The sequence below is a fragment of the Ruditapes philippinarum genome, unplaced genomic scaffold (genome assembly GCF_026571515.1).
Source record: "Ruditapes philippinarum isolate M1 unplaced genomic scaffold, ASM2657151v2 ctg837_1_1_1_1, whole genome shotgun sequence".
Taxonomy (NCBI): domain Eukaryota; kingdom Metazoa; phylum Mollusca; class Bivalvia; order Venerida; family Veneridae; genus Ruditapes; species Ruditapes philippinarum.
This window is the reverse complement of record NW_026863278.1, coordinates 319,235-336,062: the sequence shown is the minus strand read 5'-3', so window position 1 is coordinate 336,062 and position 16,828 is coordinate 319,235. Positions and strand designations below refer to the sequence as shown.

At 31.7% G+C, this 16,828-nt stretch overlaps 2 protein-coding genes across 2 annotated transcripts in view; one reads left to right on the top strand and one right to left on the bottom strand.

Annotated features, from left to right (window-relative positions):
* Positions 1 to 3,749: 3,749 nt before the first annotated feature.
* Positions 3,750 to 11,587, bottom strand: LOC132721694 (protein C10-like). The gene is made up of 3 exons (XM_060706045.1): positions 11,490 to 11,587; positions 6,351 to 6,527; positions 3,750 to 4,505 (listed from the first exon to the last, which is right to left on the bottom strand). The coding sequence occupies exons 1-3, from the start codon at positions 11,530 to 11,532 to the stop codon at positions 4,372 to 4,374; spliced, it is 354 nt and encodes a 117-aa protein (XP_060562028.1). The 5' UTR covers positions 11,533 to 11,587; the 3' UTR covers positions 3,750 to 4,371.
* A 2,004-nt stretch (positions 11,588 to 13,591) lies between these two features.
* LOC132721686 (protein PRRC2C-like) overlaps positions 13,592 to 16,828 on the top strand; it is a 54,351-nt gene continuing 51,114 nt past the window's right edge. Inside the window, exons 1-5 of the mRNA XM_060706035.1 lie at positions 13,592 to 13,750; positions 14,298 to 14,472; positions 14,827 to 14,967; positions 15,312 to 15,418; positions 16,193 to 16,331. Of these exons, the coding sequence (XP_060562018.1) occupies positions 14,358 to 14,472; positions 14,827 to 14,967; positions 15,312 to 15,418; positions 16,193 to 16,331 (502 nt within the window). The 5' untranslated portion in view covers positions 13,592 to 13,750; positions 14,298 to 14,357. The remainder of the gene's footprint in view (positions 13,751 to 14,297; positions 14,473 to 14,826; positions 14,968 to 15,311; positions 15,419 to 16,192; positions 16,332 to 16,828) is intronic.

The following is a 16,828-nucleotide window of genomic DNA, read 5'->3' as shown; positions in this document are numbered from 1 at the left end:
GGTTTTCTTCTCACAGCCTCACTTCAGTGTTTTCACAAGTCTTCCAGATTTCAATTGTCACTGTTTTTGTTGGGATTTTTTTGAAATTTGAATGGAGTGGTTTTATTTTTCAATGTTTAGTGTCATACGAAGGAAGTAGAATTGTTTATTGTTGAAGAAATACACATTGTAAATGTAAACCTGCTTTTTACCAACTGGAACTATTTGTCTTTAATATTTTGTTATTGTTTCAAAACATGCTATACAATTTAGTTATTTCTTTTCAGATGTAATATTACAAATTCTCTACAATGTTTTTGCCCTGTGAAACAATATCTTAACCATTTTCCTGCTGAAACAGAAGTTTATTGCCACCATAAAAGAGTCAGACCAGCCTGGATATCCAAGTATGATCAGGCTCTATACTGTTAGCAGACATACTTCAAAGTAACTCAATAGCCCTAAAATTGATAATGGACAGTTCCAAAAATTGGAGCTGGACAAGGCCATTTAAGAAATTCACCAGGTTAAGGAGTTTTTAATTAACCCCAGAAATAAGCATTGCCAGTAGATTTGATGTTACATTTACTACATTCTTTAATAAAAATCAAAAATGCATTTCACCTAACTCACAATTTTTTTCTTTATATTATTTAAGATCCTAGAGCATTATGGGGTAAAGTTGGCGTAGTTTTTGTAGATTCTGTTAATGTGATTCGTTTCATTATTTCAGTTTACTTACATGGGTGGATGTATGGGTGGATGTAGAGATGAAAAATATTTATATAATTATACAAAATTCCTGTATCCTGACATTGTAATTTTACTTTTCTTTGTTGAAAAAGTTTACTTTTGAGAGTCTTAATATCTGGAATTCAGGTTGCATTAAAGTAAACAGAACATGTTAAAAGCAGTATGCCTCCAGATTAATGCTAATTTTCATGAAAATTTTGAAAATGTATTAAAAGATTTAAGTATTGTGAAGTGAACAAGGAAAGTAATTTACACATTACAAACAATGACCTTACAATGTAAATTATTAAAGAGGTCAAAATGGTAGAAATATGGTGATAAATACTGCAAAATCATTATTAGTCACACATAACATGTGAGTGTTTATTTGAATCTTGAATTTTTTTAATTTTCTTCAAATCATAGTACAATTTTCTCAAGGTGAAATATTGTGGCTCATCTGGAAGCATGCCGCTTTAATTGACTGTATAAGCAGACATTATAAAAGAAACACCAGAATATCTAATGTTACATTGACCATGCTTTTGTGTGCATTATACATACACCAGTACTAGTAGTCTTAATATTTTTAAAGAAAGCATTTTAAGGTCATTAAATTATAAGTTATTAAAATAAAAGAGGAAATTCATTGATGCGTTATTGATAAATTCACTTTATACAAACTGTACAAGATTCCTAAAAATGTCTTTTTCTTATAACATTATAATATTATTTAAGCTACATTCTTTGAGAAATCTTCTTAAAAAAAAACGTTAAATTTTTTAGAAATTGAAGAATATTCAAGTATCTTGTACCTAACGTACCTCTGTTCAAACGATGTTGTGAAAACCAAATTTCTTTCAAATTGTACTGCTAGTATTTTTACCCTTTACCTGCTGAATAAAGAATGATGAGTTTTGCTCCCATTTAAAATAGCGCCGGGGCCGGCGTGACATCTGTGATTTAAACCACCTTTAAAATTGTTTTGCTAATTTTTGTTTTTTTTATTCAAAAGTCATAAAAACTTTAAATTTGGCTTTCCCAATTTTTAAAAACCAGGGAAATCCATTACACAATACAGAAAGGTTTAGGATTTCATAATGTTAGTCAAAATTTATATTTTTCTGTTTTAAAAATAACATAAAAATGTTTTAGGTTATTTAATGTTATATGGTGGGAAAGATAAAAATTTTGATTCAAATTTAAAAAACATAAAAGGATGTCAATTTCGGGTTTTTTTTAAATATAAAATATGCTTAATTTTGGTTTTGCTAATGAATTTTTTCTTTATCTTACATTGGCTATACTGTAATTATAAATTTTATTTATCAGCATTTGAAAATTAATTTCAGGTTTTTTCCCCAAAAATTAGCAGTTCTTATTGCCCAACTGCAAAATCACATGAAAAAAATACTTGATTTGAAACCTTAGAGCAGCAACAGTTAGGGTTTCCCTATATTAAATGGGATTTAAACCCATTTATTGCATTAAGGGTGACAAATTTTGGCCCTCTAGTTTTAAAATTTTAAAATAAAACCCCAGTAAACAAAAAATTTTATTTTAAAAAATATTTTTATAAAGAAAGTTTTTTCCCTTCTGACCCAGCCAAAACTAGTAAAAAAAATTTTTTATGAAGAAATTGTTTTCCAAATTGAGAGCTTTTTTTTAGAAACTGATTTTTCCAAAGGTTTACCGAGTAAATATTCATACAAAATTTTATTTAAATTTTTTTTAAAAAGTTTGGGTTTTAACTCAGTGAACAAATTCAAAGTTAAAACTTGCAAATTTTTTGAATTATAAGTTACAGTACAAGTTGAATTATCATTCTATATATTGAAAGTTACAGTACATTGTGAAGAGAGAAAAAAGTAAGAAAATAACTGAATCAATTGTATTTGTAGTTTAAAAAAACAAAAACAAAAAAACTGTAATAATAATACAAAATCAAAAGAACTTGTGTGAAATTTGCAGCTTATTATATTTGTCCCATCTCAGTTTAGGTAATTTGGCTATATTTCATACACAAAACCATCATGCTTTGATAAATATCATCACCCTGTAAGTTCTCACCATTTTAGCCCATGACAATTTTTGTCATTGAACAGGTTTATTGGTACTTATATTAAGTTTGAATGTATTCAACATAGACGTTGAGTGACTGTCAATGATTTACAATATAAGGTATTCTAAAAAAAATGATTTTTCAATTTCGAGAAAATTGTAATAAAATTTTTTTTTAAAGGACATGGTTATTTTGACTTGTTATTACTGGTAAATTGTTTTATGTAAAAATCACCTTTGTGTTTCCATGGCAACACATTGCTGTGTTATGTTATATTGATTTTGTGCAACGTATTGCATGTTAATTATTATTAAATTTTTTTCAATTGCGAGATAATTTATTGCGGCAACATCAGAGTTCCACATGGAAGAGAAGTAGACATTATTCTTTTCTGTAAAAATGAAAAAATAATAAAACATTAACCAATTGCAATATTGACTTTTTGTTTTTGTTTATTTTATACGAGATTCCAACATTGGCACAGATTGATAAAAATTACATCGATACTTACAATATAATAAATAAATACTATTTAGCACAATTTCAGGCATGTATATGATAAGTAACAGGCTTCTACCTTACTAGGTGTAATAAATTTATTTACCCTTGAAGCTGTAAAAATTGCTATGGGCAAATTTTGCAGCTAACTCTTTTGGTGAAGGAAGACCTCAGGTCGCCGCTTATATGATATCATTTCAGTTACAAGTTTGCAATCAGAGAATTATGTTTAGAACACCAGACAATGGTTAAGCTAAACTGGATAGCATGGGAAAAAATTATAGTCCTTTTGGCTGGCGATTGTATAATGAAAAGAATTATTATAACTGGAGTGGACAATGAAAATGTATATACAATGTGTGTGACAAAAAATCACAGCAATTTTAGATTTTTATTATGAAGTCAAGATGAGCCTGTTTGGTATGTTTTAAAAAAAATAATACATGAAGTGTAACAGTGGGTTACATGTACGCGGTGTTTACTATCTTTATTGATTGCCAAATATTTTCCAACTGCTCCATATTTTTCGTTCCAAATGGTTTTTTTAATGAACATTTTCCAAACATAAAAGCTGATACAAGTGCCTGTATTTTATGTATGCAAGTGTTCATATACACTACTAATGTGATATTTTTAAAATATTCCATTTTTTTGCTACTACAAGATTCTGATGAAATTTTTTTCAATGATTGAATCATACAAATTCATGTATTACCTTTAAATATGGTGGCTCGTGAACTAAAAACAAGAATTCTTTAACTTGATCTGATCATTTTGACTATTACTACATTATTATTCTTAACTTAACTTACATTGAATTAGATGAAAATAACGTTTCTACAAATGTTGTTTTTCACACTGTTCACACTGTTAACAGAGACAACTACTTATAGTGTATATAAGAATATCACATTCACAACACAATTTGCATATAAAACATAATTATATGTGTACAAAAAAATGTAATGACAATTTTCTGTATAAAAGCACTTTGAATGAAAGCAAGCACAGCTTGACATCCAGTGTTTAACATTTGATTTTCTTCATCATTTGGAAAATGAGTTATTTACAATGACAAATTATTCCTTAGCTGGTTTCCGTCACGACCCGTTAGTGCTAGGACCATGTGCAGCTATAGGTGGAATCAGTATGGCACGAAGCTGGCTGTTAAGTTGGGCAACATCCTGGTCTTGTTTCTCATATACCTTTACTGCCTGTGTGAATCGTATAACCCCTGAAATATTGAAATAAAACAGGTAAGTCACCATTACGATCGGACAGCAGTATAGAGCCAGGCCAGATTTTCCTGTCCCTACAATTATTGAAGCATGATAAGATTGGCAGACAGGAGGTTTCATATACATATTTTAGATCAAAATCTAAGAAATACAAGATATGTTTGTAAAACATGTATGCCCCCTATCAGCAGCCAATTAGTCATGTGAAAAGGTTATTATGCATGACTTCTGACCCAGTGATCAAACAATTAATAAGGGTTATCAAGTATCTACTGGTCATGACCTTAACTTTTGACCCCTTGACCCAAAACTCAATAGGGGTCATCTGCTGGTCACGACCAATCATCATACAAAGTTTGAAGTTCCTAGGCCTAAGCGTTTTAGTTAATTGATCGGAAACCGTTTTAACATACAAGGTCAATGTGACCTTTGACCCCAAAATCAATAGGTCATCTGCTGGTCATGACCAATCACCATACCATGTTTGAAGTCCCTAGGCCTATGGGTTCTTTAGTTATTGATCGGAACCCGTTTTTACCTACAAAGTCAATGTGACCTTGACCTTTGACCCCTTAACCCCAAATCTATAGGGGTCATCTGCTGGTCATGACCAATCACCATACCAAGTTTGAAGTTCCTAGGCCTAAGGGTTCTTTCGTTATTGATCGGAAATCGTTTTTACCTACAAGGTCAATGTGACCTTGACCTTTGACCCCTTAACCCCAAAATCAATAGGGGTCATCTGCTGGTCATGACCAATCACCATACCAAGTTTGAAATTCCTAGGCCTAAGGGTACTTTTGTTAATGATCAGAAACCGTTTTTACCCAAGAGGTCAATGTGACCTTGACCTTTGACCCCTTGACCCCAAAATCAATAGGGGTCATCTACTGATCATGACCAATCACCATACCAAGTTTGAAGTTCCTAGGCTTAAAGTTCTTAAGTTATTGACCAGAAACCGTTATTGCTTACAAGGTCAATGTGACCTTGACTTTGACCCTTTACCCAAATCAATAGGGGTCATCTACTGATCATGACCAATCACCATACCAAGTTTGAAGTTCCTAGGCCTTAAAGTTCTTTAGTTATTGATTGGAAACCGTTTTTGCTTACAAGGTCAATGTGACCTTGACCTTTGACCCCAAAAATCAATAGGTCATCTGCTGGTCATGACCAATCACATACAAGTTTGAAGTTCCTAGGCCTTAGGTTCTTTAGTTATTGATCGGAAACCGTTTTTGCTTACAAGGTCAATGTGACTTGACCTTTGACCCTTTGACCCCAAAATCAATAGGGGTCATCTACTGGTCATGACCAATCACCTTACCAAGTTTGAAGTTCCTAGGCCTTAAGGTTCTTTAGTCATTGATCGGAAACCGTTTTTGCTTACAAGGTCAATGTGACCTTGACCTTTGACCCCTTGACCCCAAAATCAATAGGGGTCATCTACTGGTCATGACCAATCACCATACCAAGTTTGAAGTTCCTAGGCCTAAGGGTTCTTTAGTTATCACTCGGAAACCATTTGGTCTACGGACCGACGGACCGACGGGTGCAAAGCAATATACCCCCTTTTCTTCGAAATGGGGGCATAATAATATTAATTATTGCAAATATTGTAAATAATTAAAATTGTGAGTCTGAAATCCAGTGTTTACAATTTTATATAAATTGGAATACTTGCAATTCAATCGCTAGACTCGGTTGATACATTGAACATGCTATTAAATTATATATTATTATTCTTTTTTCTTTAAACTATACACTTCAAAATGTGCATCATTCTGTCAGAATCAAAACATATTAAATCTATCATACACATCAAAATCAACACAAACCATCACCATCTGAAGGGAATCCATATTTTTCTATAACCTCCATCTGTATTTGTGAAGCTACAGGGAACACTGTCTGCATTGCTCTTAACATGTCATTACCAGCATGGTCCCTGGCTTCGTCCAGTCGCCTCACATTGCCTGGTTCCCGAAATGCAAAGAGAATTTCTTGCAGTGCTCCTAAAATAACAAAAAATGTTTAAGACTTTTATGATTAGTCATTAAACAATAGGAAAAATTTTTGTGTTGAAGGCATTTTTAATATTCCTAAGTATACTGAGTCTACTTACAGGGAATGGATGTTAAAGATACTGTATGTTTTGTAATTGATATTGTTATTATGTGTATACCACACTTGCAAAATAATATATATGTATATAGTTTAATATGAAAATAAAACGATTTTCACACATCGAAGAATATGTAAAATGTGTACTGCAAATATTGTGCACATTATATTTAATCAATATATTACATGCATTAATTTCTTATTGGAAAATTTAACTTAAAATTTATAGAAAATGAATTTCTAATTACCTCCCTTTATTTACATGAAATGTTAAATTTGGTAATATCTTTATAAATAATGCTTATTAGAACTAACAATATTGACAAATCTTAATTTGAGCATCATATTTATGAAATAAAACCATGAAAAAAATGTGTTACAGGATCTTTAAGGAAATAGGGCAATAATTTCCAATCTTAAAGGCTTTGTTCATAAATTGATGCAAAGGATTACAACATACAGTGGCACATTCATGTACAAAGTTTTGCCTGGAATTTTTATTAATGACCCATGTAAAAATATTTCTAGGTTTGCAATATTTTCCATAATTTTCAATTTCTTAATCCTAATGTGAACATATCACAAACACACTTAAAATTTGTTTAATCAAAGTTTTAATGAAACTTTCATTATTTAACCATCTTTTCTTCCTTCTTGGATTACTGTTATTCTTAATGCTACTATCCTATACACTGTAGTTTGAGTGTTTTTTTTTTAAAATAAAATGTCATCAAAAGATAAAACTTCACAACAGGCCCATTCACTTTTGAGGAATTTGATCTCTTGTGGAACCTACCATAGTTTAAAATGTTTAAAAGATGTACAATATCTAAGTGTTTGTAATTTTTGAAAGATAATGAAAAGTTACCAAACAATATTAGAATAAACATTATATGAAATTAGGCAAAGCCTATGAATGGGGAAGTAGTTAAAAAATTCCTTTCATTTTTCTGTTTTAAAGGTGTCATTCAGTATTTCATGCACCGCTTCTGTTTTCCCTTGGAACACTCAACGATTATTATTAATCTGAAAAGTTGAGATTTGTTTTGTTATCAAAATAAACCACCTATTATTGTTGAGTTACATTGTAAATGGCGGCACCTGACTATAACTGATACTGGAAATTTCATTGATAGGTATAGAATACACCCATTGACAGTCTCTATATGAACTACGTAAATAACCAAGGTATATCGAGTGAAAAAACAAGAGTTGTTTCCCTTAGCTTCGAATAAAATCATTATCTCTAATGCAAAACAATGTAAATTTAGCCGTTTTTAAACCGCTAGTTTGGGGCGATTTAATGTTTGATTTTAAAAAATTATTACACCAATGAAAAGCTTGTGATCTTAGTTTCGTCTCAGTATATATTTCAACACATTTTTTGACACTGAAGGTATTGAAATTTACAGTTAAACCTACCACAACTCTGACCATTTTACATACGTTTTATACAGTGAGATACGCAATCGGTTATCTTTATTCGCAATTCTACTGATAAGAAAAGCCTGTCGTCTGCTAGTTCAGAAACTGTCAATCCGTGTATTCTTAATATTTTTTAATTGTCTTTTATTTGATTTTTTTTTTAAATATACACGTGTAGTCTAAAGCCAAAGTCTGGACCCACATACTTTGGCTTCCCTGTATAAAACCTTAATTTGTTGTTGAATTCTTAACTTTATAAAAAAATATTGGATGAGTTGTGTCATATTGATTTTGGGAGGGGGATGTCTTGAGGGGTGAAGTGTTCAAAATAGAGGGGTGAAGTGTCTTGTTCCTGTGTCAAATGAAACCTATATCCCGGGACAACCAATATTCAATCAGTTAAGCTGTTTTAGCCAATAATAAATGGAAGGGGAAATTATACTTTAAACTTATTTTAGCTATCAATGCATCTATTAAAACTTATTCATTTTCAGGTTGGTACATTTTCAACAAGTCTTGATCTTTCTTAGAAATTCAATAAAAACAATATGAACCACTTGGGTTACTCCAAGGAATATTTTAACCTTAATTCAAACAGCCGGGTAATCACCATTGAAAATCTGTTAAAGATAAATCAGGGCCACTAAAAATTGTAGAAAACTTCACAATAGTCTATTAACAGATTTTCAACAGTTTTTTCAAGATTTTAAAAAACTTACACTAAATGTTATAACATATGTACAGCACAATGCATTGGTATGACTACTGTTAATGTCCATAAAAAGGCAGTTTAAGGTGTCACTTCTTAGTGCGCTATTTGGGGTGCAAAATGATAAATGCATCCAATCTTTACAGCCATTATACCTTCCCCACTTTATAATATTAGCAAATATGGAAACTTGTCTAGATCTGCCGGCTGTTATCGCTTACTAACCAATTATTCTACAATCATCACATGAAAAAAATTGATAACAATATAAGATTTTATTAATAAGGACCCCCATGTAAATTCTGATGAATATTTAGTGGTACATCATATAAATAAATGTTTTAAATACACCTAGGACTGAGGTAAATGGTAAAACTCTTTAGCCAATACTTTATAAAAAAATTAACTTGCTTAGAAAAATTTTACCACCATTTTAAACAAGTGACTATTTTGATATAGTGAAAGTTGGACAATTTATACGGGGAAGTCAAAGACCGGGCCCGCGAAGCGGGTCCGGGCTTTGGCTTGCCCGGCTATTGACCTTTTCGAAAACCTAGCTAAACACCGTTTTCCGGTACGTTACCGTTTTAGCCCTGGGGAATTACATCAAATGAAGTACATAACACAGTTACGTGATATTTCGATTTTTCTATCATTATTTAAACCGTTTAAGGTGAAAAAAATGATATTTTTGAAAATTATCAATATTCCTTAAATATCTATTCCAAATTATTCAAAAAAATAAATTGTTTATAATGAAAATCAATAAAATTCAAACAGACTTAGTGGAATCTTCCATAATAAATAAGGTTATTTTGTGTGTTAACTTGTGTATTTACTTTATTTTTTGTATGGAATTATTCATACAATGATATCTTATTATTTTCTTATAAAGAAATAATTACTTTATTTCAATTTGATTTAAAAAAAGGCCGAAAACACCGAGTTCGCTATTACACTCCATTGGGTGAATTCCCCAGAGCTATGTACAGAAAGTACCGGAAAACGGCGTTTAGCTAGGTTTTCGAATTCGTGAATAGACTACACGTGTATATTTAAAAGAAAATCAAATAAAAAAAAATTAAAAAATATATAGAATTCTATACCTATCAATGAAATTTTCAGTGCCAGTTCTAGTCGGGCGCCGCCATTTACAATGTAACTCAATGATAATAGACGGGGTATTCCGATATCGGAACAAATCTCAACTTTTCGGATAAATAATAATCATTGAGTGTTCCGAGTGAAAACGGAAGCAGTACATGTAATACCGAATGACACCTTTAAAACGGAAAGAATGAAAGGAATTTTTTAACGACTTCTCCGTTCATAGGCTTTGCCTAATTTCATATTATTGTGTCACTTAAAACAAACAGTTTCTTATTGTTTTTCTGAAAACATCTGACAATTAATCAAGTGTGACATTTCTAAAAGTTTTGAAGTTAATACGGGAGATTCAAAGACCGGGCCCGCGAAGCGGGTCCGGGCTTTGGCTTGCCCGGCTATAGACTACACATGTATATTTAAAAGAAAATCAAATAAAAAACAATAAAAAAATATATAGAATTCTATACCTATCAACGAAATTTTCAGTGTCAGTTCTAGTCGGGCACCGCCATTTACAATGTAACTCAATGATAATAGGCGGGGTATTCCGATAACGTACCAAATCTCAACTTTTCGGATAAATAATAATCGTCGAGTGTTCCGAGTGAAAACGGAAGCAGTGCATGTAATACCGAATGACACCTTTAAAACGGAAGGAATGAAAGGAATATTTTAACGACTTCCCCGTTCATAGGCTTTGCCTAATTTCATATTACAACATGTGACTTTATGCAATTTAGTCAGGCATGACATCAGTGCCACAGAATTAAGACTGTGTTTGAGTTTAGGTTGTGATTGAAAATTGGTTGTTTCGGGATAGTATATGCCATACTGGTCGGAGACCATCAACCGGACACTTTTGGAACATTTTTCCGGACAGATTTCATAATTTTTAACCTAGAGACCAAAAAATTTGACACAGTTCAGCTAGGTTCTTCTCCTAACTAACAAACTAGTTTGTTTATTTCTGATTGTATTGACACTCTATCTGAGGCTGGACAAGGAGGGTATCAAAATTACCTAAATTGTCTACACTACAGTACCATATGTGTCCGGACAGATATGTACATGATGTGATTTAATTCAGATAAAAGCTTGGGTGTTTTGGTTTTTGATTTGTAACATGATATACAATATGTCAGCAACAAAATTAATGCTGAAGTTTTGGATATTCTATTATTCACTGCAAATGATTATAGCTGGTATATGAGGTCAGCATTGCTTTCTTGACCCCCATATTTCAACGTCAACATTCTTGAAATAGACATTAAAATATTACCATTTACGGAGGTTGAGATAAATTTATTTACTTAATTTTAAAAGAAACATGCACCTATTGTTGATAAAAAAGTGACTGACAACCACTGAACATAGAAAATACTAAATTAAGCATTTTCGGGGCCGTCCGGGTTTGGTGGTTGTCCGGTTTTGGTGGTCCCCAACCAGTACAGTGATAAATCTAATGGAAACTGCAATATTTTATAACTGTAAAAAAATATGTTATTATTTGTAAACAAATTTGTTGTTATTTTAAACCCGTTTTGTGCGGGAAATGAACTATTAGTGGAATGTAATTATTAACAAGAGAAAAATCTTAGAAAATGAAATAAACCTTTACAATCTTGTAGAGAAAAATGTTGCATGGAGGCCGCCATTACTAACGCTGATAAATTCCGTTCCTTTCCGTCCTTTCCGTGACAAAGATGTAAAGTGGTGGAGTAAAAATGGTTTCACTTAAACTTGTGCTAATTTGTATATTATCATCTTAATTTACAAAAAAAAATAATACTAATGTTAACTTTTTGCGCTATTAGAAAAATAAAAATATATAAATTTCTGGCGAGTTTCGAATTTTGAAAGTTTTTTTTAATTATACTTTAATTATTTCTTATACAGAATATATAAAATATTTCATATCTCCTAATCAATTTAATAACGAAAACATTTTACTAAATTTATTAGCTTCAAATAGATTATTTTTAAGGCGTCAATGGTTATAATGGGATGGGATGGGACGGGACGGGACAGGACAGGACAGGTGGTTTAAATTTTTTCATGGAAACATTGAAACATTTCATTTGAAGATAAATTAAAGCAACAAACCTCTTAATTTATGCTAATTTTGATGAAAATTTTGAAACTATATTAACAAGTAAAATATTTTCAAGTGAAGCAAGTAAGTTTTTTGCAGATTGCAAACAGCACTTTTAATCCATGTAAATTACCAAAGAAATGTTAAAAACATGCAGGGCTCCCTTAACTGACAGCTTTAGTTACACAGTAGAAATATGTTGATAAAAAATGCAAAATCGACCATTCATTACTGGTCACATGTAAATTATAAATTACTTGAATCTTAAAAAATATTTGCTTTTCTTAAATCCTGAGTGCATTTTGTCGTAAGGCGGATATTATTGATTTTTAGGGCTCTTTTGAAGGCATGCAACTTTAGTTTATCAGTACTTATTATTACTAATCTCATTAGTATATTTTTTATTTAACTTTCAAACATATATCTTATTGTATTAAAAAAAGTTAATATGCCTACTTTACATTTGTCAAGAATTAAAATAATAGCCAAAGAAGTGTTTAAATGCCTGTACGGAAAATCACCACCATATATAAATGATTTAATTCAATTTAAAAATTCCAATTATTCTTTTAGGTATCAAAAAAGTGTAAATGTCCCAAGGGTCAAAACAGTAACATACGGTAAGAATTCTTTCAAGTTTGAAGGTGCCCAGATATGGAACAGTCTCCCTAATGACATCCGCAAGGTTGAAAATTACAAAGAGTTTGGGAGACTGATCCAGGTCTGGAGTGGCCCAAGCTGTAAATGTGCTATGTGCTTTTAAATTTGCTATGTGTTTGTTTTTCTGCTTAGTTTTAATTTATGTAAATGCTTAGACTACATGTTTTGTTTGTTTGCCTTGCTTTTGTGCATCCCTTTTAGTTTGCTATGATGCTTTGATTATATGTTGTGTGTTAATTTTTCTTAAACCCTTGTACTTTATGCTAGTTGAATCTTTGTTGTGTTTGTATGCTTTGTTCATATTAAAACTCCTTATTCCCCATTCCATTTGATTAGGCTGTGCATGCAACTTAATTTTAGTTAATTTTGTTTGTTACACTGTATGAGCTTTATCTTGTTTCTTTTTTATGCTGTATAAATTCTATCATAAATTTTTATGCACTTTTATAAGTAAGTTTAATTTTATCTATTTATTTATTTATATATATTTTTTAGGAAACATTCAATTACGTATTTATAAATTGTAGATGTTAACTTATAACTATTACTTTTTTATTAATTTTTTATTATTATTTTTATTTATTTCACATTGCTATATGTATCATACTTAAATTTCTAGACTACAGTTATTTATTACTTTTAGAAACTGTTATTACCTTTAATACAACATGTACTGTGCATGTCATCAAACTATGCCTTAATTTACCATCTTATTGTAAAGTTCTTCTTAACCTTGATACTCTTATTTCATGCTTAAGCTGCTAATAGTTTTATATGTTTTTATTTTCAGAACTGTTCTATGTTAGCAAATATGTTTTATGCTTTTGTTATTGTCGGTAAATAGCTTATTAGCTAATGTTTCTTGTAATATGTAAACCGACTTAAAATAAAGTTTCTTGTATCTTCTGGATTCTGGATACCGTCATCTAAACATTGCAAAAAGCATTGTGGGAACGGACGTGACGTCATTGCATCATTTGCATACTAATCGCCATTTTGGATTTTATATTAGCAGGGGCTAAGCTCTTGTATCCGCGAAATATCAAGGTCATCGGTGCCTTTTAAATCTAAATCCCCGTGATTTTATTGTCTTTATACTTTACCCATTGGAACGGACCGGTGTAAGTGTTAACTTTTGTTTGTTTTACGATGCAAATGAGCTTTGTTGTCAGCCTAGTTTCTAGGTCGAAGAGTACAATTTTTTAGACGCTTTTCTCGTTCCAAGATAAAAATGCGTCGTTTGTTAAAAATGCATGAATCCACTCTCTATCATTATTACATTGCTTTGAACAAAATGAAGGGAACTGTATTTGATTTAATTATGTATTATAATGTAATGTTTGTAAATCTACAAACGTCAATAATCTATTTTGTTTGACAAAAGTTTAGCCGGTGCAGAAATTCTTGTTAGGACATTTATAAACGCCTTTTTATTTGTGACCTGTTCGAATATGACATGTTTTTATTGTATGTGAAGGTGCCTATACTTTAACTATTGATTATGTTTAGTCGTGAGCATGGATCACAAAATTCGGTACAGAAATTTTATATTTTTTGACTCTTAAGTAATTGATCAGGCATAAGTCATTTCTATACATGTTTTAGGATAGACAAAGAAAGTGACTTTTCAAAATTAAATGAAGATATTTTTCTGTTATTATATTTCAGGTATAACGGTTCGTTCATAGGGTACTTGGCAAAAGTATCTCTGATGTATATCTTGACAAGATGTCCTCCTTCTCGGGGTTAGGCAATAAGGCCGACAAGAACAAAGGAAAGTTCACATCTATCAACATAAACACAATATATAAAGGAAAGAGCGTTGAGCAGCAGAAGACACCAGGTACTTTTTTGTTTAAAAACTGAAAATACAACTATTTCCAAATTTTTGAAAATTTCTAGGATTTTGACATTTATACAAATTCTTTATAGATTTATTGACCATCCATTACTGAAGATTATTCAATTTCTTTTATGTAAATTTATAGACTTGCGAAAGAATTTGAAATTTTAAAAACCAGGTTAATGTAAGTACCAGGTTATATGAACAAAAATAAGTGACTGTTGGGTTTCAGAATATCTTGAAAAAATTTCTAGTTTGAAAATGAAGATTAAACCACTGCACAGCAACTAATTTGAATCAATAAATTGTGCATAGATCAATCATTTAAAGAGGGATTTTATTTATTATTTTCAGTAACACGTCAACATGGTTTGCAAAGCTTGGGTAAAGTGGGCAGCGTCCGGCGCATGCCGCCTCCGGCCAATTTACCAAGTCTGAAAAGTGAGAATAGTGGGAACGATCCGAACATAACATTAGTTCCAACAGGGGGAGCAGGTTTGTACTGTTCAGTTTCACTAAAAAAAAACAATAACAATACCCAACTTTTTATGTTTACACCTTGAGGCATCGAGTGAAATAGAAGTTGTTGAATCAAATGCAACCTTAAAAAATTTCTAAAAAATTGGTTGGACAATAGCTGTAGTACAGAGTCTAAAGACCTGTATAAATTTGTTTTAACTTACACTAAAATTCATTATATTCAACCCTTGGTTTGATTTGGTATAAGATAATCCCAAAAGCAGTTAAAAAGAAATTTTAATATTATGCTGCAAGTCTTTATATATATATATAAATATTATATTGGTTACATTTTGTATGAATTTTGGTATTTATTGAAGGATGGGGCAACAAGGAGAAAGAGGAGAAGGGAGGCAGTGGCAGTCCGCAGCCATCGTCGCAGCAGCAGCAGGTTACTACAGCGCAATCTCTGGGGCAAACAAACAAGGTAATTGGCAAAATTCAAACTCTTCCTTAGTCGTAACAGCTCATGAAATTGCTGGCTTCTTTGGAGCATACTGCTGGCTACTTTCCCAGACTGAGACCACTGGTGACTTTCAAATCTGAACTGGCTAATTTCAAATTTAAAAAGCACTGAAAATCTGTTGTTTCTTAAGCTTCAGTGTCACACTTATGACTATGTGCAGTTTTTGTCGCCAAGTTGGAATTGGCTGTAACTTCACACACTTGAGAGCATAATAGGTCACTGTAGTGTTTAAGGCCCATAACTCTTAATTGGATTTTGACAGAAAAATGGCCCTTTTTGAATTCAAAAAATTTGACGTCCAGACTGAGCCAGACTCTTGTTTTACAAGCAAGCACTGAAAAAAGTGAAGGACATTGTCTTACAGACGTCATTTGTTTCATTAACTTTCTAATGATTCTTTTTATTGATTTTGTCCCAACAAATGAAATGGACACATTCTTGAAAATGGTGATATGAATATCTCTTTACTATCTATTAATTTACTTATTTATTTATTGTTTTGATAATATAAGGGTAAGCAAAATTTATGATATAATATTAAATATGTAAAATACCTACCAAAATTTTGATTTTTTAGGGAGTTTTAAATTTCTATTTTTTATCCTTTAAGTTCTATAGAAACGAAATGGACAGAAAATGTGTATTATGAATTAGGATAACTGTACTAAAGTCTCCATTGATTTGGACAATAAACTACATTTCATCTATATTAATTGACATAACTACTTTTTGCAGCCTGTAGTATCTGCCGCAGCAGTCACTGGCACAGTAACAGGGCCAGTTCACACACCAACATCACAGACACCAACAACAGTATCAGCCACACCGGGCACACCTGTAACTCCAGGGGGCACAAACAATACAGGAGCAACAGGTAAAACATGATTTAAAAAAAACAACTTTCTATTAATCTTTTTGTCCCCCGCCTTTTCGAAGAAAAAAGGGGGATATAGAAATAGGCTCCGTCCGTCCGTCACACTTTCGTGTCCGGTCCATTACTTGTCATTTATGAAAGGAATTTGAAATAACTTGACACCAATGTTAATTATAATAAGACGATGTGTCATGCGCAACAACCAGACCCCTACCTCCAGGGTTAAGGTCGCACTTGCTCATTCAAGGTCAACATTACCTATTTGAGGGATATGTCGTGTCCGGTCCATAACTTTCTTATCTATGAAGGAATTTTGTAAATACTTGCCATAATTGTTCACAATAATCAGACGATGTGTCATGCGCACAAACCAGTCGCCTACCTTCAAGGTCAAGGTCACACTTGGAAGTCAAATATTAAATTGGTCTGTTACAGGGTATATATCGTGTCCGGTCAATAACTTTGTCATTTATCAAAGGAATTTGAAATAACTTGGC